The sequence below is a fragment of the Crocodylus porosus genome, unplaced genomic scaffold (genome assembly GCF_001723895.1).
Source record: "Crocodylus porosus isolate Cpor-Errol unplaced genomic scaffold, CroPor_comp1, whole genome shotgun sequence".
NCBI lineage: Eukaryota > Metazoa > Chordata > Crocodylia > Crocodylidae > Crocodylus > Crocodylus porosus.
The window spans coordinates 178474977-178498216 of NW_017728886.1; the positions used below are offsets into that span (position 1 = coordinate 178474977).

The following is a 23240-nucleotide window of genomic DNA, read 5'->3' on the forward strand; positions in this document are numbered from 1 at the left end:
GGGTGCTCTTGTTTCCGTGGCAACCAGCGCCAAGGAGGGGGCCTTGTCGTGGAGCGGTCGCCTGTTAATGACGTCACCCTTCTACGTACGGCGGGGTGGCGCTTAGTTGACCTCTGTGCCTGCCTGTCCCAAGCACGCGGGAAAGCAGGCGCCGCGCGGGGCAGCTGGGCCCGGGGTCCTTATGGCGACCGGTAGCACCAAGGAAACGGTTTGAAAACGAGGGTTTGCGCACGGCTTTTCGCTTACCTCGGTCACCTGCTCGTTGCCGGGGAGACTGCCCCGCCCCGCCTCGTCTATCAATGGCGGTACCCGCGGTGCACAAGTGTCTGCAAGTGAGTGGGGGCGGGGCCCTGCGGGTGGGAAACGGGCGCAATCGCCCCTCCCGAGGATTGGCCAGTCACCAGTTACGTCACGGCGGCCCTCGGTGAATTTACCCCGGCCCACCTTGCCTGCGGGACTGCGGTAGCTGCAGGCTCAACTCGTGCTGCGGCCCGTGGGCCAGGGGGTGTGGCACGGGGCTGCACACAGCAACTTGTGCCTTTGGCAAAATCAGCCTCTAGCAGGAGTGCGCCGGGATCATGTGCCTGGTGTGTGGGCATCACGCCCATGCTTCCCCAGTGGAAGCGAGGGGTGGCCCTTCCTGCAGGTTGTGGCTGAGTCTCCAGATCCCCTGTTTGCTGGTGCATCCTTTGTAGGTGTTGTGAGGAGATGAGCTATGAACACAAGCTCAGGCTTGATTTCCCACCCCCCTCCTCCCCTCCCACTGCCTGGCTCTTCTGCCAGGACTGTTGTACATACACTAATATTTGAACTTGGGTGCCAGTGGGCTCACAGGCAGGGCCGCACAGGCATGGGTGAACCGGGTGGCTGCCTGCGGCCTGGATAGAAAGGGGGCCTGAAAATAGTAATTTTTTTATTATTATTATTATCATCTGGCTGAGGGTGGCCTGATACTAAAAGTTGGCCTGGGGCCACCAGGAGTCTAGGTACAGTGCTGCTCACAAATGTTAGGGAGAGGTGCCGCCAGTCCAAAAAGGTTGGGAATTGCTGGTCTAAGGAGAGGTGCCTTCAGTCAAGAAGGGCTGAAAACCACTGATGTGGAAGATAATATGCTTATAGTTTTTCCACCGGTGTCTCCTGGCTCTTATATGAGTGGATGATTATGATCATTGTAAATCATAATTGTAATGACAGTAGTGAGGTTGTAGTATTTATTATGATCTATTACTAGTGATTCCACAACCTTTTGGTGGCATTTCCTCCACCAGGGTTGAGACTAGTATCCCCCTCTAAATTGGTTTTGTGCCCAAAGCAATTGGCATCCTAGAGATTGCCATGTTATGCCCAGCACTATGTGTTGACAGTCTCAGGTAGTACTGTCTACTGTAAATTACAGTAATAATTTACCCGACCCAAGCTGACCTTCACGAGTGATAAGTGTAGGAAGGACTGTCATTCAAGAATTGGGCTCTACAGCCACAGTCATAGATGTTCAACCAGCCGATGCCTCACCATGCATATCTGTTGTCTTGTAAGACAAACATATGCCTCTTATTAGGGTTTATTTTCTTGCTCTCCTCATCTCTGGCTTGTTTCCAGCTTCCAAAGTTGGTGGCTTCCTGAATTGAAGAGGCCCATCTACCTCACTACAACAGAGGCTCTGGCTGGGGGGGAGGCCCAGGGACTGTTGGGCGTCTTCCATTCCCTCATCCATTCATGTCTCCAGGGATAGTTTCAGTGTGTCCACTGGCTCCTTGGACTCGTTCAAGGGTTACTGGGCATTGGGTGGTGGGCTCTGCTTGCTTTCCTCTTCTGGAGCATGCATTAATGAATTTGGCCCACACTCCCACCCCTGTTTTAACTTTCGTTATCTCCCAGAATCTGCTGGTGTGTTCTTAGTGGCCTTGTGGCCTGAGGGAGGCTTACAGATTTTGTGGTGGGCTTAGTTCACTGACAATCAGTACAGCAAATAGGCTGACTAGAAGAGAAAATGTATGGTGTTATGTCTGTCATACAGGCCTGATGTCAAGTTTGTTACCATTTGGGTAGCAATGCAAGAAACAAGCTGCATTGAACTTAGTTTTTTGTTTTTAAAATGTGTGATGTCTCTGAACACTTATGTGGTGTTTAATTTAATTTGTTTGAGGAATCGAAGTACAGTGGCAATACTTGTATGTAAATTTACTCAACAGAAGTGTTTACAGGAGTAAATCTAATGTCTCCTGTATTTAATGTTAGCCTAAGCAAAAGACTTAACTTTAAAATTTTGGGAACATATGATTGGGTCAAATGAATTGCACGTGAATCACATATAATAGTATTGTAGTATTCTGCAGGAAGTAATGTAAATCTATATGATAATTTTAATTTGGCAGACCTTCATTGGGACTGATTAAGCATAAGAGTATCTTTATGCCTTTTGGCAGAGCTGGGCTCTAGATTTGGCAGCATAGCTCAACAGCATGTGTGCTTTGTTCCTACCCTGTTGTTTTATATACAAATACATTTAACCTGCTGCCAAACTAAGAGCAACTGGATATGTTTACATGAGACGGCTTAATGCACAGTGGACTGTTCTACTGCACATTAGTGCATCATTGCAAAAACTGTGCTAACATGCTAATGCGCAGTAGGATTAGTCTACAGCATATTAAGCTTCACAAAGAAAAGTTTGCCCTTGCTACTGTGCATTAGTGCAGCTACTGTGCCTTTATCTAGTACCTCATATTAGAGGTACTAAACGTAATATGCAGTAACAAAGGTGCATTAATGAATGTGTAGATGCACCCACTGATACTGGTTCACTGATCTGTACAGAAGAGAGTACCTTTTGGTATGTGTCTCAAGGCATTTGTGTTTAGGTTTACACAAATATTATGAAACCAACAGCTTTTCCAGGTGTCTTGCTTTATATATGTGAATAACCAAAGATAAGTGTATTAGTCTTTATGAAGAGAAATGTTAGCCCATGCTAATGCAGTATCTTAAACATTCTATTTGGTGAAATATCTCTTTCTTACTTTCCAGCTCAGTGATGAAAATGAACAACTACTTAAGAAGCTGAAAAAGCTGCACAGGAAAAATAAACAGCTAGAAAGTGATTTGGCTCAGATTCAGGAGAAATTACATCTGCAGCAGTTAATGCATGACTATGTCACAAGCAGAGAGTAAGACCGATTAGTTTAAAACAGAAAGTAATGGGTTCAAATCTCAAATTGAGACTGCTTGTAGTAGGGGTGACAGTGCCATGCAGTACTTTGCCTTAGGATAAAGGTCTTGAGACCTGTGATAAAACTAACCCTTTGCCCTGGACCAAAGTTGTATTTCAAGCAAAACAAGTCTATATGCTGGTGACTTGTGCTTTTGCTTACTTAGTGGGTGTTCTACCTAGGGTTTGACTTGGTCTAAAATGCTTTAGAGTATCTTGATAATGAATAATAAATAATGTATAAGAGACCAAAATGTGGCATATTTGAAAGCATTAATGCTACTTAAAGTGTTTTGAAATGTAGACTTCAGAAGAGACTTTTTTCCCTTCTCTTTATTTTGAAAAGGACCCAGACAGCTTTCCACACATCTTTGTACAGAACGTGTTAGCAAGACTTTTCATGCTGAATGAAAAATATGGACAAGTTACTACTTTATTTATCTGCAGCCATTCTGACACAGCTCTTTACTGTTCTGAAAGCTGTTTACGTTGGTTTACATTAAGCTGTGGTATTTATTTCAATTAAGTGTTCAGGTTCAAACAGAAGCCTACTTATGGCATACGATGAGTGGCATTCCCAAAAAGGAACTCAGACGGGCAGGGGAAAGTGCTAGGTAAGTTATTTTGGTAAATCTCTCTGAGAGTTAGTGGAGTGTGTTCCTTCTTGCTAGAACTAGCTTAGTTTAAGGTGGAGGGGTTGTGATTTACCTCTTTCAGGTAGGATATACTGTATTTTCTCACATGCAACATGCACCTTTCCCTCAAAAATCAGCTCTCCAAAATAGGGGTGGATGTTTTAAGTGGGGAAGCTGTTCTCTTCACTAGAAAAAAGGCTAGCCTATATGTGCTGTGCAGCTGCCAAGATAGTGGAGTCCTTGTTAAACTAGTCAGTTCATTGACATTTGTGAATTATGGAGGTTGCAGACTCTCATAACTAGCTTTTGCTGTACTTGGTGTGTATTTAAAGAGTCTTTCTATCTTATACTGGCATGTCTGTGCTGCTCACTGTAGTATAAAATTACCTGAATTAGCTTGCTAAAAGCTAACTTGGATGCTGGAAGCAGTCTACCTATTGCAATGCAGGGAGAAGCAGAGTAGATTAATTTGCATGGAGATCTGTGTTGTGGCTAGACTGCTTCCTGCATTTGAGCTAGCTGAGGTCTTTTTATACCATACCGCGTTCTGCAGTGTAGACACATATCCATTGTATATCTAGACTTCTTTGCTTGTACAGTATAGTCACATTATTAAATTCATCAGTACTTTTCATGAATATGGTAGTTTATCAGCTGTCAGTTGCAGAATAGGAGTCTTGTAGCGGTTTTCAGTCAAATCAGAGACTCAGGTGTTTACATCTTGTGGAACAGTCATTGTCAATAATCTGAAAAGTTACCAATGCTTTGCCTAAGCGATAAAAGATTTCAAAGTTTATTAATATCAAAGAGATTATTTTTAAATAAGAACATTCCTTTCACTGATTCAGAGATTCATAGATTGGAAGGGCTGGAAGGGACCTTGGAGATTGTTGGGTGTCTCCCTCCCCCCCCCCAGCTCTAGACAGGAAGACAACTGGGGTTAGGTGACCCCAATGAGGTGACTATCTAGTTTCCTCTTGAAAACCTCCAGGGTACATGACTGCGTCACCTCTGGAGGGAATTTATTCCACATAAACTCCCTGACTTGTATGGATCAGTTTTATATATTGTAGTTAAGGCTCTTGGTAATAAATGGCTTGCTTACTCAGCACTTAAATGAACCTGTTGGGTTTTTTTTAACTGTTTCTAACTCATCCTTTTGAATAATAGTTCTTTGTTATCCTCATTACAGAAGTATCTATGTGTATAGTACTTATCCTTCTGTTGCCTTATTGCACTTATCTGGTTAGGTGAAATGACCACATGTATGTGTTGTATTTCATTTTGATTTATAAGCAAATGGTCAAAAATAAAATCATAACTCACACTTAATGTTTACCATTTTATCTTTTTAACTTTAGGTAATTAACTATCTCTGAAAAGTTTTATTTGATTTATTAAAATGTTGGTCAAGTACCTCCCTCATTATGTATCTTGACCTAAATAAAAGTTTTATTTTTAAGAAAACCTTAAAAAAAAGTCTTGGGTACAACCTCTTAGGAACATTGTGGTTTTACCCAAGTGTACCTTTCAGAGAAGGAAGGGTTCTCTTTATAACTGGTCACATTTTATGGTCACTAAAACACCATTCCAAAGTCTGAAGAAGTCTGTGGATTAGATACTAATCCATGAAGATAGTGCACCTATTAACTAAGAGTTTGTAGGATGACATTTAAATGATGACTCTTCTTACCTTGTTAGAGACAGTTTGTTTAAGTATCTACTGTACATGTATTTAAACATTTTTTTTCTACCTAAATGGTTTTGTTTTTTTAACTTTCTATAAAGGATATATGTTACTCACTTTATTACACACAATTATGAGGATTCTGAAGAATTATTGACCATCGCAGGTTTATCATGCAGAAAAATAACTATGCATGTTCATTTTGTATAATTCTTAGTAACTTGTGGTCCTGCTATTCAGGGCTAGTGCTATGAAATATAGCTACAGTCCAAAGCTGAAATGTAACTAATAGTAAGCAGGCCTTTATTTTTAAAGGATGTTAGTCATTAAAGAGTAGGATGGTAGTCTTAATTGTTTAACTAGCAATTCACATACTTCTGTTCTCAGACTACTTCAGATGTATGATAGTCTACAGAAGCATTATGATAAAGAAATAAAAATAAACCAGGAACAAAGTGAAACAATTAGAAATCTCACAGTAAGTATGACAACTTTCAGATTTATGTCAAATAATTTATGTTGGTTATTATGCAGTAAACTAGGAAAACTAAAAACTTGCCTAATTTTGGCATAAACAGCTTTATATTCTGATAGATCAGCAGCATGGAACTCATTGTTTTCAAAGTAGAGTATGTTGTCTGGTTTACAGTAGCCACAAAATATATATATTTTTTTAGGAGAGATGATTTGGTATCCTTTATTAGCATATATTTTTGCAGAAAAGTTATAAACACAAACAAATTAATTTTAAAATTATTTATCTTTTCTTCAAACTGTTGCTTTAAAAAACCTATTTTACATCACTTTGGGATCATTACATTTGAACTCAAAATGAAGGTTTGACTGTATTAAGTTGAAACGTATTTGCTTTTTGTACACGACTTCTTAATTTTCTAGTTTTTTAACAGGTTAAAATTAATGAGCTAGAACAACAACTTCAAGGGCAAAAACAAAGAATTGAGCAGCTAGCATTTAAAAAGCTCTCTAAAAAAGATAGCAGTATTTCTGGAAAAAGGACCGCAACTGCAGAGGGAGAAGTGACATCTTGTAGATGCATATGCAAAAAGATGGGAGGTTGTTCCTGCAAATACATAGGTAATAATTATTTTTTTATGATTGGTTTTTTTTTGAGTAGAGCCAGACTTTAAAGTGAGGTGTATAGGGAGGTGCATATGCCCAATCTACTGTGACCTCAAGATTTTTGTCAAAATCCAAGACCACGCTGTGATTCTAAAGAAATCCTTACCCGGTAATAGTTAACCTGGTACATCATCTGACCCTTGTCCTCTCCCCTTCTACCCTCTGCCAAAGTCTTTCAATTGCATATGTAGGTTTTTTTTTGTTTTAGGATCAAATGGTAACAAACAGTTTTCAGAATTGACTTGTGTAAAACTTACATATATAAAATCTGACTGGTGAGTTCTTATGATTTCTCATGGTGCTTGAAAGATATGGGACCAATTTTTAAAGGCAAATCATTTAAACCTTTTTAAAATACTGAGCCATAATTTTCTTGAAGTAATACCAAATGCTGGAAACTCTAGGTATAATATAACTTGGATGCATAAGAGGATGACTGTAATAATTAAAATATGAATTTTTAAATTTTGAATATAGATATTTTACTATTTGAAATTCAGAAGCTGAAGAAAGAAAATGAAAAGTTGTCTACAGAAAGGAGAATGCTCAGAAATGAATTAGCTGGGCTAGACAAGGTAACTTGCTTGAATAAACTTCAGAAGATAAATATTCCCAGTGTGAGTTGAAATTTAGCTGTAGGTTTAACATGTGGCATTGTGAAAACACATTTCTATGTGTAGTCGCCTGATAGCATTTCAAAAAAGGAATACAGCTCAACAACCCTTGAAAACATGCTTGTTCAATGTACTATTCAGGTGCATGTTTTCTTTATGATCTTGGTAAGAGGAGAATTATTTTTGCTATGGTTTATCCAAGTTACTTCTGGAGCAGGACTTTCTGGCTGCCTTTTTTGCTTGGGCATATGTATTTGAGGCACTGGATGTTAATGTGAAGAGTTACTGTTTCTGGATATGGGACAGTACAAGTTAAAAGGCTAACTCTGTCCAGCTGAGTCAGCTAGCTGTATGTATGTGTACATTACTTTTTCTGAAAACAAAAAGCATTTGCTTTTTACCCTTTTTGTTTTGTTATTCATTTTTATTTTAATTAGTACAGCTGGGTTCTTTCATTGGGAGGACAGGTTTTATTTCAGTGCTGTGGAACTGAGATGCTTGTACAGTACTCTCTTTGTATGACATTCAAGGGGATTGGGCTCACAGTTAATTGTAGTGTTTTTCATAATCAGAGGAAAACAAGGGTGGAAGGGACCTTGGGAAGTCATTTTAGTCTGGCACTCGCAATGTTTTCTGGCGGCGGGCTGGGATTTCTCAGCTCTGGTCCAAGACTGGTCAGTGCCAAGATCTGTCTGCTGCATCTGCCTGCTGCCTGGCCATAGCACAACACAAGCAAGGCTCCCCACTGCCCGGCAATAGCACAGTGGCACAAGGTGAGCAAATCCTGTCACCTCTGAAGCCATCCTGGTTCCATGAGTCAGATCTGATGGCTCTGTGGGCATAGGTTGCTGACCGTGATCTAGTTCAACCCTCTGCTCATGGCAGTCTTCCCTATCTAAACTTGAGGAGCTGGGTGATGTTGATGCCCCTGGTCTAACCTGTTCTTGGTGCATGAGCAGCTCTCGTACAACTACCAAGCACAGTGGCCATAAACAACAAGAAGACCCTAAACTGCTGCAAATAAAGCAGGGTGATGAGGACATTGTCAATGTCCTGCTGAGGCAAGGACAGAAAGTAGTTTGTTAAAATGCACTTGAGAGAATATTGTTCCCTCTGTTCAGACAACAATCCTAATAATTGTTGTCATGAGAGTTGTGGGAGAACAAGCTACAGAGCGATTAAAGTCTTTTGCTTGTTTCCTGTATACTTGAATGTTTCCTCTAAGAGCATACGTGTCCTCTGCTCTAACTTTAAACATGTTTAATTTGATAGCATTACAGGTGCAGCAGGAAGTGGTGCTGATGATTCTTTAGGTCCCAGTCTTGTCTGTAGAACTGTCTCTGGAGCAGTATGAGCCCAAGCCTGATGTTTTATTTAGGAACAGGGTTATTCTCAGGTTGAAGGTGCTCTCCTGTGCAAATCTGAAGTCATGGCTACTGGTCACTACATTTTATTATAGATGATTTATTTAGTACCACAATATATGTGTGGCATTTTACAAAATGGACAGGTTCCCTGCTACAGAGCACTTGCAACCAGGGTTAAACCAGAGGAGGATGGAAAATGCAAGAAGAGAATAGAGGCATCTGTAGCATATGCCACTCTTGCAAGAAGTTTCTTTATTACATTTTTATTGCAGAATTTTGAGGTGTACTCATTTCATTACTGGGTAATTACATTCCACTTATTGTTCCAGTAATTCCTCTGTAACTGAATTTGGAAGGTGGCATTCATTTTGTCTTAACCACTGCAAGATTATCTGGATTCCTTCACTGCGAAATTCCTCATTCTTACCTTTTATCCTTTTCTTCACTGTTACATCTCCATTCTTTCTGGACTTCCTATCAGTTCTCAGCTGTCTGGTATGTTGAATTTTGCTTTCTAGTTTTTAAGGGCTCAGAGAAATGCACCTAAATTTGAAGTTGTTTGCTTTGGATTTGTTTCAGGGTCCTAATGAAACCTCTCAGGTTATAAAATGTCTTCAACAATTGTTCCAGCTGTCCTTTCAGACTTTGCTTTCTAAATTGCTTGTTTGTTTGTCTGACACTAACTGTTCTGTGGTCCTCCATGGAGTTGGGTTTGTGTGACAACTTTTCCATGTCATGTTAGCAACTGCTTTTTTGTATTTTTCTGCCATGCTGTCTTTAGCTTCTTTTTTAATTTCTGTCTGCCAGTGTTATTTATAGTTCTTTCTCTTACTGTATGCAAATCTTGAAAAATATCTTGCAGACAGTTTGTATGATAGATGCTCTTCAAAATAAAGTTGTAAACTGTTGTGTAGTGTGGCTAATTGCTACATTTCACTCCATCTGGCCCTGCATATCAGTAGTGGCAAAAGTCATTCCTGTGTATGTAACTTGCAAAGCACTCTGGGCAGGTGCTCAAAGAGGGGAATGATTTGAGGCGTGGCTATAATCTCCCAATTACTATTGGGAAATGTTTCTCAAGAACAAAGGATGGATGCCAATTATTTCTTTTTCTTTTTTTTTGTTTTGTTTAGGAGTTTTTTGATGAGATAGAAGATTTAAAGCATGCTCTGCAAGAATCAGTTAAACTGAATAATCAGTATGAAAAGTGCTTGAAACGAATCAGTGCAACATATGGACTTGCTTTTACTTCATATTCTGTAACGTAGTTAATTGCTATAACTTAATAGCAATTAAACACCCTGTTTAGATTGTTACATTTAATGTTTAGTTCCCTCTGCAAAACAAACCAAACTCGTAGCATACAACTTTCATAAAATAATCATGACTTTGAATTCAAGATACTTTAATGCTTTCATATTTTGGATAATGACGTTATGTCTTTTGGCATAGTTTTAAAATAAAACATGTCCTTTGTAAATGTTATTGTGTGTTAGAAATTCAGTGGTGTTATTTTTTGTTCCATATGCATGCTGCAGGAATATTTCTGTACACTTCGTAACAAGTTTTTTATAAATCTTATTATATACATTCCACGGGGAAAATGGTGCCTTGTGCTGAGCTTGAACTGCAAAATCAGGTGGCAGCTGCTCTGAATTCAGTATGTCCATATCTGTTAATTTTACATTCCCTAAAGGCAAATAAAGTGCTTCACACCAGAGAGGAAAAAAGGAGGCTTGTAGGATGAGGAAGATTAGATGGAGGACATGGAGAAATGGAGGATGGTTACTGCAACATGATCATGGGCTTTCTCTATTTATTACTTTTTAATGGTTCAACTTCCAAGTGCATATATAGCTTTGAAAAATTTAGATTCTATAATAGTGAATGTTGCCACATAGATGTAGCTTTCAGAGGGATCTGAATGAGCAAAAAGGAATGGCCTTGTGAACCAGTATGGAGATAACATCATATGTGGTAGGTTGCCCTCTATAACAGAGGTGGGCAACCTTTTCTGGCAGCGGGCTGGAAGGACCCACTCTGCAAAAGGCACACCAAGTGTTGCTGAAGTCCCGTTTCTGCAGGCCAGGTCCAAAGTTTCTACAGACAGGACCTACTGCCCACTGCCTGCGGGTTGCTGAACTCTGCTCTAGAAGATAAGTTGTGGAAATGTATTAGAAGCAGCACCATGTGGTAGTGTAAAGGGATTTGGTAGGAGATACAGCAATGCTAGACATCCTTGAGATAAACATCCTGGACCGTCGTGGCTACAACATAACATGGTGGAGGAAGACGCTTAAAGTTGGTTTATTGGAGGAGGGAAACGATGAGGGGTTAAAAATGTGCAATGTCGGCTAGCAAGGCGAAAGTAACAGTAAGTAAGAGTTGACTGGGACATTTGAAAAGGCTTCAGCTGTTTGGAGTAGAAGGAAGGCTCTGCTCTACAAAATGCTGAAAGAAAACTGGACTTAAAACGTGGCTTGCTTGCAAAGTGAAAATGAAACGGAGGAATCAAAGACCCCTGGTTTTAGGTATGGGAGATTAAGATAGAGGACTCAAAGTGACCAGTAACTCTGATTTGACAGTGTGGGCTCTAGAAGATGGTAGTGGTGTCAAAAGAAACAAAAAAGGGAAAACAGAGACTCTTTAAAGAAATAAGCTCATTTTTACCTGTGTTGTGCTGATAAAAATACAGAATGCAACTCTGTAGAAGTCTGCATTTCCAAAGCACTGCTGTCACAACGGCGCAGACTTGACATCACTGGGTTGGCATTACTTTGCATACGCTGAGTTTATTTATGTCCTGATGCCTCTCTCTGTTAAGTCAGTATGAACTGCCACTGACTCGATAGGAACAGAATAGGACATTTTCATCTCTTATGACCTAAGTTTTTTCAGTTGTGTTATGTAAGTTCTAAGGTTAAAAAAATCCTTTATAACTTTAGGGCAAAGTTCTAAATGAAACAGTTACGATGGGACTTCTAACAGCTGTATAGTTGTCCCCCAGTATATTTCAACATGGCTAAATCATGCAGCAAAGCTAGGATTCATGTGTTAATTTTGGTCCCTGATTCCTGCTAATTGCTGTGTGTTATCGAACAGTTCTGTTGTTACCAGGCTCCAAGCATGCTACGTGTTGTACTGGGAATCACTACTATACCTACAGTTCCATACAATCTGGCTTTTTTTTTAGTTTAAAAGGAGTGCAGCAGTGAGAAAACATGAGGGGAGAATAGCCAACCAGAATTAATCTGTGATTAACCAATGACAGACCTTCATAGACCAAAGGCTAAAACAACCAATCCAGATCAGTATTTCAGTTGGCCAATAGCAAGAGATGTCTTGTAGCCTTCTTGTCGGTACCAAACCTGCTTGGCTCTGTCTGTCACAGTCTTTTGCAAGCAGGCGAGGGAAGGCAGAAGTCATTTCTGACATCCTGCCGGTTTGCAGCGCAGCTCCTTCAGTACCAGCAGCAAAAGCACCAAGCCAGGGACATCCAGGGAGGATTTTTATCTTCCTTACTCTTCTTGGGTGGTTTTCTGCTGATACTGGTGATCTTTTTAAATGGTTTTTCCACTGCATTTTCTTTCCTGGTCCACCTTGGCTTTCAGCATTCAGAGGGATGTTCTAAATGACTGAAGATTTTTGTTTTTTCAGCACCGTTTGGTAGCTCAGTGTCTGTATGGATAGATCCTCAGTTGAGTTGGAGAAATCACTTAATGGAGAGCAACTATTGAAAAGCAGCTGAACATTGGGAATGAATTTGCTTTATTTTTCTGTATCCTAATGTAAGTTAAGGATGTACTGACGTTTATTATTCAGTTGAGTGCTACTTTGCTGGGAGAGCAGAACGTTGCCAAAATCTACGTCAGGTATCTGAAGGAGGTACAGTTTGCCCACAAATCACTTGATTTCATTAACAGGCTTGGAGAACAGGAAAACTAAATTTGATTCTTTGATAGAAGAACTTTTTCCTAAGGGAAGGTTATTAATACTTCACCATCATGGAATTTCTAGTTCCCTCCCCTGAAACAGCTGGCCTCAGTCTGTTCCAGATGCAGTACTGGAGTAAGTGGATCATTGCTTTGCTCCATTGCGCTCCTGTTAAATTGCAGTTCTCGTAGCAGAATTGGAGAATGGTGCATAACAATGCAGCTGCATCATAGTATAGCTGCTATCCTGTGGGTATTTGCAAGATGAGATGACTATTATTTGTGTGGCAAAGGATAAAGTTTTAGCAAAAGTGACTAATACAGGAACAGAAGATATTTATGATTTGCCTGTGTTTGCGTGAGTTTACTGCCATATGAAATAGGATTGTAGAAATTGTTGGGTTGTTTTTTTTTTCTGCTCGCAGGTTAGCACTAGTCAGACAACCAGTATACAAAGGCTGGTTTTGTTTAACTGCTGCTTTCTCTGGTGCTTTGTCATTTAGCTAGCACAGGGATGGGCAAAATGTGGCCGAGGGGCTAGATGCGGCCAGCCAGGCCACTCTATCTGGCCCGTGGGGCTCCTAAAAAATGTAGAAAATTAATATTTAGCTGCCCCTGGCTGCCTGTCATGTGGCCCTTGATGGCTTGCCAAAACTCAGTAGGCAGCCCTTTGCCCGAAATAAATGCCTGCCCCTGAGCTAGCAGTTTCTGCATTTGGAGGCTCTTGCCCCTGCATTGGGTCCTGTGCTCTTCCAAAACAGCTGCTAATATATTGAATAGCATATATTTTGTAGCATGTGCCTCTGCTTTGCAAATATTCACTTCTAGTCAAGTTGTGGAGGCCAGCATTTTAAAAAGTGTCTGCTAATTTTGAGTGGTCTAACTTGTGGTCATCTAACTCCAGATATTTAGGGTATGTGTCTCTCCCACCCCCTTCTTCCCTCCCATTTTGAGGCTACTGATTACCCAGAATTCCAGGTTGATGGCTATGGATGTTTTGATTGAGCATCCAAAATTGAAGGCTTTCAAAACTATTGGGCACCTAGTGAGTGAAACACTTCTTATCTGTTAAAATGAATAACTTTGCCTATTTGCAGCTTACACAGTGTTTAGATGTGTGGAGAGCAATGCTTAACAGCTTTCATTGCATTTTATCATCAGACCACAGGAAAGCAAATCAAGTTTCATTCTTCTGTTTTTAAAAGATTACAGATTTCCCTTTAATACCTCTTCAAATCTGCATTAAAACAAGTGTTGAAACAATGCCACTTCCCGCTTCTGATAAGCATGGCTCTTAACTAGCTGTCTTTTAAAAGCAGGTTCAGCCATGCTGTGTCGTCTTCTAACTGAACTCCAGAGAGAGGCTGCACATGGAGTATCCATTTTGCTCTAAGGTAAATCTAGTGACTCAGCTGTCCCTTAAGGCTTTTTTGTGCACAAAACAGTTTTTTTGCACAAGGCTATGGAAGAAGTAGTATTGTGAAAGTCCTGTTTCTACTTTAACTACGAGTAAGGATTGTTCCTTGATATCCAGGAAGACCTTTACTTCCAACAACAGTAAAAAGAGAAACCTGTGATAGATGCTGCCAACTTTTGTCAGGATGGAGACTTTTGTGTTAAGTTTTAATGTTGTTTGAAACTGTCATGAATTCTCCAAAAGAAAAGAGCTTTGTTTCACTAAGACCTTCATATCTCTCTAATTTCCCCTTTGAAAGCTGAGGCTCTAGTCACATGCTAGTCCTGGAAGCCTCCAGTAGATTTGCTCAGGAGCATTGTCAGAATTTTTTTCTTTTTGCGGGGAAGCTTTCATGCAGCACTTCAATGAAGTCACTGTCCTTTAAATTGGGATAGTTACATTAGGTGACCACTAGAAAAGTTACACATGACCTAGTGCATGCGCTACTGTCCTCTTTGCCTACTACAGTGTCTCCAGGTCAAGCTCTCATCATTCATGTCTTTAGAGACATCATTTTTAGAGATATTTGAACTATTGTTAAATTAGCTAGCTAAAAGATACTGGTAGCAATTTATGGTAGTATAGCGCTCAGTGTGAACTATTTCATCCTGCTGAGAATTGCAACTTGGCATTTGGGCTAGGGACAGACATTACACACAAACTGGTTTAAGTGATCAGAAACTGGTTTAAACCTGTGACAGAGCAGATGTTCAGTACACACAAACCAGTTTGAGAATGACTGACTGAAACTGGTTTGAGATAAACCTGGTTGAATGTACTATTAGACTTAACTGATTTGGCTCAAACCGGTTTATGCAATGTCTGTGCCAGACCCCTTGCTGATTTAAGATAAACCAGACACCTCCAGCATGCTTTCTGGGTTGGGCAAGGCGCTTTGTTCCACAGCAGACCTGGCCCTTCCCCTCTGCTCCCTGGCTGGAGCTCTGGTAGAGACTGCAGACACACCAGGGTCTGCCTGGCTTCCCTCTGCCCTATCCCTACTTCGCTGCTCACTGCTTAAGCAGGGATCCTCCCTCCCCCACCCATCTCTCACAGCACAGCCCACAGCCCCATGGCACATGGTATGCTAGCTAATGCTGAGAGGTGTCTCTGTGTGTGTCTCTCCAATATCACTGGGACAGGCAGACCCACAGTGTCTGTTTAGGGCTATTTGGAGCTAATCAACATGTAAGCTGTTTAAGAAGAGTGTGAACTAATGGAGAGAACCTATTGTTTGGCTGATGAGGTGATAATCACTGTTATCAGTCCCCTGCTGGCTTGCTTGCTTGTCAGTTTGCTTCAGGGAGAGGGAGAATGAAAAGCTCCGTATCATCAACAGATGCATGCATGCACTGCACAGACCCCCTTCCCTCAGAGTGCTAGCAGGGGGTTGTGGTCTGGCAACACTCCTCCCCCTTGAGCAGCCAGTGGGGAAAAGCCTGGGACCATGCAAGCAGATCCCCCTAATCAAAGCATCCTGCTGGGGCCTGGCCATGCCCACCCAGGCTCAGCATTGTGGAGGGGAAGGCTGCTCTAGTACCCCTCTACCCCCACCTTCTAGCCTGAGCCACTGCAGGCATGTGCCTGAATTTCCTCCATCCAGAGAGGATGTTTGTCCAGTTACAAACCAGTTCAGTCTAGCGAGGTTAGACTAACCGGCAAAGATTGAATTGATTCAGGCTTTTCGAATGTCTGTCCCTAGCCTTGAAGTTTAAGTCTTTAGTGTCAGAGCTTCAAAGCTTTTAAAATGCAGACAGTTAATTTTTTTTGGCTTGGTATTTGGCTTCACATCTTGTAAAATAAGCTGTGCTTGGCTAGTGCCTGGAACCCAGGCCTTGTGAATACTTTATATTTCTTTTGCAGGTATTTTGTAGTACTGTGAAGACCTCTGATTGGACCTGCACATTTCTAGCTGTGTGACAAGTTCTTCCCATTGGAGAATTACTTCCATAGGCTACTTTAGCAATGTTGAGATTCAGCTCGGGCATGGTGAAGAATCTTCCTTTGAAGAAGAGAGTTTGTTTTCTTCTGATGCTTGTGTGTCTTGCCTGCTCAGTGTTAATCTTTTGTGAATTTTTAATTTATTACGTAATGATATTTCAGTGTTATTGGCCAGAAGTGAAAACTGACACACTTAAGGGCAGCAGACAGACTTCAGCTTCTGTTTTGAAGGCAATGTTTTTATCTGATACCCACCTGCTTGGTGAAATCAAAGGGCACTGGCTGGACAAATTAAGAAGGTAATCATTGAATTCAGGAACAAGCTGCAACCAATTTATGGAGTTTTTAATAGTATCCATATACAACAAGTACTAAATACTGCAATGGTGGCAAATTAGCTTGACTGGCTATGAGTTCTTATTTGAATTTGGGATGGAGAGAACAAAATAATTTTGCAGGATTAAGGAATTCAGTTTATTTAGTCAGTGCAGCATCTGACAGATTTCACATAGCAAAAATTGTCACAAGCTTCTGAGTACCTTGCTTGGATCAGGGAGTCTTTTTTTTTTTTTTTTTTTTTTTTTTCCAGATCATAGTAATACTTCATAAATGATAGAGTGCTTTTCAGAAATGTGCTGTTCAACATCCCTGTTTTTTAAGTCCCCTATATTACTGTTGGACAGTGAGCCAATGGCAGAATGAGGAATAAAATCTAGATCTCCCAGTCCTGAACCTAATCCACAAAGCCATGTTTGTTCTTCATGTTAATTCAAAGAGAAGCAGAAGGAAAGTGCTTATTCTGTTCTGACATGAGGTATAGGACTGTGGAGATGGAATTTGAGTAATGCTCAGGACTATTCTTTTCTTTTAAGTAAAATCATTGTATCAAAAGCTAAGAGTTGAGGAAGGAGAGATTGAAACTTGACATTGAAGGAGTTTCTCTTGATTTATTTCCCTGAGACAGAGTAAAACCTTCTAGCTGTAACTTTCCTTTTTGTGTAACCCTGCATTGACTAGATACAAAAATGCTTGTTTCTATTTTATGACACCAATGGGGGAAAATTTTATGGGTCATTAAGGCATCACATGAAACTTGTAGTTATGCTCAGAATCGGTAACTGCTGAGAGATCAAGCTATTGCTGAACTATCAGCTTGTAATAGTATGTATGTAGGATAGTATTCATTTTATGTAGCAGTGTAAATTTAGTGTATTTCTGTCAAATTCAGTGGTGTTCCAGTTGCAGAATAATAGAAGGTGGCCTTTTCTGAGTTGCAACAGGACCCTGGTTCACATCATTTCAGAGCAACACCTACTCAAGTAAGATGCATCCCTAGGTGCCCTAATACAGGAAAGGTTTAAAACAGTGGTATGACCTTGCATAGAGCACAGCCACAGTACTTTGGCCTATCCTTGGTTTATGAATGCAAGCCGATACCTTTTAAAACAATGTTATGTCATTTTTTGTTGTTAGCAAAAAGGACTTCCTGCATTTGAGGTACCATGCAGTTAATATGTCATTTAAATGATTTGTAATGCTGTTTCATTAGCCAGAGAGGAGACTTGGTTAGCAATTTGAAAGGTTGCTGAAGGAACAAAAACATTATTGCGTATATGAGTATCAGCATTCTACTAACAATCTATTATATATAATCTTTAAAATAATCCCTTAAAATGAGCTGAAGATTTAGCTTCATCAGCACTTTATGCATGGAATGTCATGAACGGGCAGTGTGTGTTTTTGGTGGGGTGGGAAGGGGGAAGCTCACATATTGGACTTTAAGGATTAAATCTTACTCACAGTTAGACATCTAAATGCTATGTGCCCAAACATAGCTATGTAAGTAGCATTTTTAGTACTCAATATGATTTTAGTTCCTATTTCCATCAACAGCTATGTTTTCCCTTCTGAAGATGCTTAGAAGGCTCCACTCTGGCTACATCTGCTCTCTGGCAGTCCTGCTAGTTAGGCATGTAATGTTACATAAAACTCTGAAGGTGGGGCTGGAAAAATCCCACAACTAACAACTGAATGGTGACTGGGAAGAGGATGGACTTCTCAGCCAGCCAGAAGGGGTTTGACCTACACCTGTTTCCCAGCAAAATGCTTCAACTACCAGGCTATGAACTAGGGAATACCCAGAGCATTTTTCTAGCCCTCTTCTAAAGGCTGCCACACTAGGTACCTAAGTAGAAGATATGCAAGTCCCAGAGGAGAGCAAGCAAGAAGGAATGTGACTCTGTGATGGGCATAGCAATAGAAGGGAGCAAGACTTGGGTTCTGTGCTCTGTGGAGTGGACAAAATTTATCCTCCAGCTGTTTTATTTTAGGCAGTGATTATTGAAAGATGCAGAAAAGCCTTTGAGAGAGGGACAGGGCCAAATCCAGGGCTTGCTCCCTTCCATTGCTGTTTCCATCTCGCTAAACTGCATTCCTGGCTTGCTCTTCTCTTAGCCCCTCTTGGTTGTCTGTGTTGGAAAGTAGGAGATGCAATTCCAAACCATTTATGGGTCTGGGGAACCTGGAATCTGAGCATGTATCCTAGCTGCTAGAGCTAGGGCTGTTCAACTTCTAAGTGACTGGGGGCCATACTGTATCAATGGGGGCTATGGCATCCCTGGGCCATGTGGGCAAGGCCCCTTCTGCCTGCAGTGCACCATGCAACCACATGGGTGCCCCATTCACCGTTGCATCACACACCCACACAGCCCCAGGCTCATCCTCTGCTCTTTTCACTGTGCCTCATTGCATCTCCCCACTCTGGGGACAGGCATGGAAATCGGAAGTAAGAGGAGGGAGAGCCCAGAGACTCCAGCTGCTGTTGCAGCTGGGACAATGGGGGAAGAGGGGACCAGGCATAACCCTTGTGGGCTGCATGAGGTCAAGGGCTGCCAGTTGGACAGTCCTACACTAAACTTTTGGGCTAGAGGGTCATCATCCTTCTCCACCATCACATTCACTGTCCACTTGCTAATTGTGATTTTGCTCTGGTTTCAGCTTCAAGTACTTAAATATAGTTCTGCGTCACCTTGCGCAGGATGGCACATATGTGTCCATAGGGGAGGCTTTGCTGTGTGCTTGGACAGAGAAACAGTGCTGTGCAGGTAGAAATAGATCTAAAATATCCATAATGCCAAAAGCGACACACATTCAGTTGCACTTGAGCATGTAAATGGGCCCCTAGGATTTATGTTTAGCTAGGTGTCATGTAGGGGTGCACCGATAAAGATTATTTTGGCTGATACTGATGACCTATTATTAATGAACCATATTGGTTGATACTGATTCGATTGCTGATATGCAGCCTGGCAGGTTGGACAGCAGCATCTGGCTGGTAAGTCTGTTGGGGGGAAGGGGTGGTGGGGGCGGATTGAGGCCCCTGTGGTGAGGGAGGGAGTAGGGATGGGGCAGGTGCTGCCCAGTCGGGATGGGACAGGGGGATGAAGCCTGCTGCTACACGCACCCCTAGGAGAGCCATGGGGGGCGTGTGCCCCTGGATCTGTGTGTGGGGCAAAGGTGGGCTGCTGCTGTGGACTGGGGGCAGAGCCAGCGCTGGGCTCTTCCCAGTGGGGGGGGCTGTGCTTGGAGTAGGTGGTGGTGGTGCTGGGAGGGGGAGGTATGGGGGAGCTGCAGCCACCCCACTTTGCCTTAGGCCCCACTTCTAGTGCTGTTGCCACCCACCCTGAGTGCAGCCCTGGCTCAGCCCCTCTGCCAGGAAGAGTCCAGTGCCATCCCTAGCCAACAGCCCCTGCCCCAGCCCCACTTCGTGCCTCACTCTGAGGGCCTCACAGATTCACAGAAGTTTAGGGCTGGAAGGGACCTTGTGAGATCATCGGGGCCACCCTTCCTGCTCTGGGCAGGAAAGACTGCTGGGGTCAAATAACTCCAGCAAGGTGTGCATCCAGTCTTGCTTTTGAAGATCTCCAGGGTAGGAGCCTCGATCTGCCCCCCACAAAATGCCCCTTCCCCTCTGCAGATTTACCAGCCAGATACTGCTTTTCAAGTTGCCGGGCTGGCTGTATACATGCTGTGTACATTCATTTATTGGTGAAATTATTGGCCACATCAGCCAAAAAAAGCCAATTGCTGATCATGTAAATTTTCCTTTTATTGGTGCTGATATGATATGGAGCAATGTATCGGTGTACCTCTAGTGTCATGGTAAGTCTTGTAGGTGTCTGCCTTACCTTATAAGTGTCTGCCTTGTCTTCCTGTCAGGTCAGACTTTGTATATTCAAAGTAGCAGGAAGTTAGAGGCATATATTGACAAGAACTTTTCTCTGTAGGGAGTGGCAAATGGAGAGAGCCTTCCAAACTGCCCTGTTACTGCAGCCAGATGTTGTTTTTATTCTGGGTGATGTCTTTGATGAAGGGAAGTGGAGCCGCTCACAGGTAAGAGGGCCACATCTGCTTGATGAGCTAATAAAGAAGCAATTGGGTTTCTATGAAGGGGTTGACCCACAGAGATGAGCAAAGTGGGACTAGTGTAAATGGAAGATTATCCTTAAGCCCAATTTATAGTTCTGTATTATGGGCTGGAAGGTCTTCTGTGATGTGATCCTGGCACTACAAGGCTGTTGTGGCCCAGTCTGAATGGGGATGACACATAGCCATTAAGTACTAAATTTTCTCTCTTGCTTTGAGGGAGTTTAGACCCCTGGCACTTTGATTACATGGTTAAGAGGGTATGGGGTGTGCACAGAGAATGGGCATGCCTCTGGGGCACAGGATTAAGTGTGATCCTTATTGTACATATGAAGCACTAAAACAGAAAAGGGGATCAGGTGGGTTTACTCCTGCTAATAGGAAGTACTATTTTACTGGCACAGTCCTCTTCCTACTGATGTCCTGCACTACCAAAAAGGTAAAATTCAACACCACAACATATTTATAAAGCTTTGTGGCCAGTTCCTAAGATGCCAGACAGGATATTAGTATGAAAATGGTGGGCAGCAATTGAAACTTAAATAGCAAATGATTAATTTATTCAGCCTTTTTTAGTGTACAGGAGACAATTGGCATTTGGAATCTGAAGAAGTGCATTATCCAGAATGTGCAAAAATTTCTTGCTAGAGAATTTTGCAAACAATAATATAGACCTGTGTATTAATGCCCACCTATGCAGTTTGATCTACTGCTGGCTGGTCACAAAGTTCTATGTCTTTACTGTGTTTTAAAGCCAGTTTTCACTCTTTGCAAGAGCAGTTGGCATGCTAGCACCTCTTTTAATGAACCCATCTTGTCAATCTGAAATCTGGTGATTCTCCCCAAGTTTGGGGAGGAGTTTTGTCTTTTGTCTTTTCTATAGTCCAGGCTCCTAAAACATGAATGTCTCTCAGGGTCTATTAACCAATGTGACACCACACAAGTAAGCTTTTTCATAGTTGTCATCAGCACCACCAATTTCTGCAATTTTCCTGCAGGCTTGGGCAGATGATGTCAGGAGATTTCAGAGGATGTTTCGACATCCAGCTCAAACTGAGCTTGTGGTTATTGTTGGCAACCATGACATTGGCTTTCATTATGAGTAAGTATTTCAGTGAGACCGAAATGCTAGGGTCTAAATAGTAATTCCTGTGATTTGCATATGATTCAAACCCTTGCAAATTTTGTAGAGCAGGGGTGGGCAAAATAGCCTGCATGCCAGATCTGTCCCACCAGGCCATTCTATCTGGACTGCGGGACCCCTAAAAACTTTAGAAAATATTTATCTGCTCCTGGTTGCCTGTCAAAGACAACGAGCCACGGGCAGTAGGACCCAGGGGGAGCCGGCGGCAGGAGCCCAGCCCTGCCCACACCCCATCCCCAGCCATTTACTTGCCCTGCCCTGCTCCAGCACCACATGGTTCCTGGCTGTATTGCCAGATTAGGATCATGGGGCTGCGCTAGTATGGGGGGGCGGGAATGTAGGGAAGAACTCTGTATGTCTGTGTGTGTTCACAGGGCGAGTCCAACATGCACACCCCATCGTACGCATATACCCACACTTCCCTTGCACTGTTCACATGCAGACCCTCACACCCACATCCCCCCCCACAGCCCCCCACAAACCCCATACCCACCCACACTCCACATATCCACACATACACCTACAGCTCCCTCACCCCACAGACACCCCTCATGCCTATCCACCCCCACACCTGAAATACCCACACACCCACAGCCCCCCACAAACCTATACTCTCCCAATATACAAGAGTAAGACTTCATTTTAAGCTATTGTATACAATCACCTCTGTGTACACTACAGAAACATGTAAACCAGGACAAAAATATGTTTTGAAATCAAATTAATGAATGATTTAGGTGTTCACTTTTTAGAATATCAATTGGTATTTTTCTGGTTCCAAGATGGCAAAACACCTTGCTGAAAGGAGTACTTCTGGGGGCATGGGGAGGGACTTGTGGTGGCAAAGGTCAGGGTTTAGGGGGTGGGATTTCCAGTCCCAAGATGGTGACCGGGCTGGGGGGCCACTTGTCAAGGGGTGGAGCTATCCATATGGCTCTTGACAGCTTGCCAAAACCCGGTTAAGCGGCCCTTCACCCAAAATAATTGCCTGCCCCTGATCTAGAATGTTTTCAAGTGTGGATTAAGCCAGGCTTTCACTTTAGAAGTCAGATCTTTGGGCTGGGTGGTGGAATGCCTTATGAAAGTGCCTTCATGCTCACTGTATGCTTTCCTGCTCATGCTACTATTCTCTTCAGAGCCAGTATGGCTGTGCTGGCACAACAGACTCAGCACTGCTCTAACACATGTTGAACTGCAGCAGCGCAATAGATCCCTATAGATAGGGGTCCTAGAGATAGAGGGGTATTCCCTTTTCCTTGTTATTTCTGCAGCAGGGAGGATGAGTTGCATGAGTGGCCTCTACCTGCTGTATTTACAGGAGGGGGTGAGTGTACACTGCAGTAAGACTCTGAAGCCTGAGTATAGTGGCAAAGCAGCAGAATCTGAGCCTTAAGGTATAATCTGGACACTGGAGAAGTAAGCTGCTTAGTGCATTTGTAAACCAATGTAAAAGGCAGTTTTCAGTGTATTATGCCAAGGTTTTGAGTATCACAGTTTTGTGTGTTTGTTTTTTTTTGTTTGTTTTTGTTTTTTAACAAAATGCAGAATGACCACTTACAAGTTGAAACGATTTGAAAAAGTCTTCAACTTCACCTCAGAAATTATAGTAACCCGGAAAGGAGTCAAGTAAGGCTACTTTGTGCTAACATTCAGACCCTCTTAGTTCTTTTTTATTTTGCTAAACCCTTTTT

General features: G+C 42.1%; 2 protein-coding genes and 1 long non-coding RNA gene across 7 annotated transcripts in view; 2 read left to right on the forward strand and 1 right to left on the reverse strand.

Annotated features, from left to right (window-relative positions):
* Positions 1-15990, forward strand: LOC109317246. 3 transcript variants are annotated; one of them, XM_019545844.1, is made up of 8 exons: positions 1-332; positions 3028-3167; positions 3736-3822; positions 5918-6008; positions 6439-6625; positions 7148-7245; positions 13900-13977; positions 15903-15990. In XM_019545844.1, the coding sequence occupies exons 1-7, from the start codon at positions 300-302 to the stop codon at positions 13927-13929; spliced, it is 666 nt and encodes a 221-aa protein (XP_019401389.1). In that variant the 5' UTR covers positions 1-299; the 3' UTR covers positions 13930-13977; positions 15903-15990. The 3 variants fall into 3 exon arrangements, with proteins under 3 accessions (XP_019401389.1, XP_019401398.1, XP_019401381.1); XM_019545853.1 differs by having other exon boundaries at positions 13903-13977; XM_019545836.1 differs by lacking the exons at positions 13900-13977; positions 15903-15990 and adding an exon at positions 9785-10136 and having other exon boundaries at positions 2-332.
* MPPE1 (metallophosphoesterase 1) overlaps positions 15951-23240 on the forward strand; it is a 17255-nt gene continuing 9965 nt past the window's right edge. For 2 of the 3 annotated variants that reach the window (XM_019545789.1, XM_019545797.1), the window contains exons 1-4: positions 15980-16279; positions 20267-20372; positions 21404-21507; positions 23095-23175. In XM_019545789.1, the coding sequence (XP_019401334.1) occupies positions 16005-16279; positions 20267-20372; positions 21404-21507; positions 23095-23175 (566 nt within the window). In that variant the 5' untranslated portion in view covers positions 15980-16004. Of the gene's footprint in view, positions 16280-20266; positions 20373-21403; positions 21508-23094; positions 23176-23240 lie in introns of all 3 variants that reach the window. The other variant, XM_019545808.1, reaches the window with a different exon arrangement.
* Positions 22714-23240, reverse strand: part of LOC109317266 — a 5851-nt gene continuing 5324 nt past the window's right edge. Inside the window, exons 2-3 of the long non-coding RNA XR_002103014.1 lie at positions 23138-23142; positions 22714-22724 (exon numbers count right to left, since the gene is read on the reverse strand). This is a non-coding gene — a long non-coding RNA (uncharacterized LOC109317266). The remainder of the gene's footprint in view (positions 22725-23137; positions 23143-23240) is intronic.

Bases quoted from the DNA above. Each gene is read 5' to 3' on its own strand.
- LOC109317246 (XM_019545836.1), top strand. From the start codon at position 300: ATGGCGGTACCCGCGGTGCACAAGTGTCTGCAA. The intron at 6,626-7,147 runs GTAATAATTATT...TTTTGAATATAG, and splicing joins TTGTTCCTGCAAATACATAG to ATATTTTACTATTTGAAATT. The intron at 7,246-9,784 runs GTAACTTGCTTG...TGTTTTGTTTAG, and splicing joins AATTAGCTGGGCTAGACAAG to GAGTTTTTTGATGAGATAGA.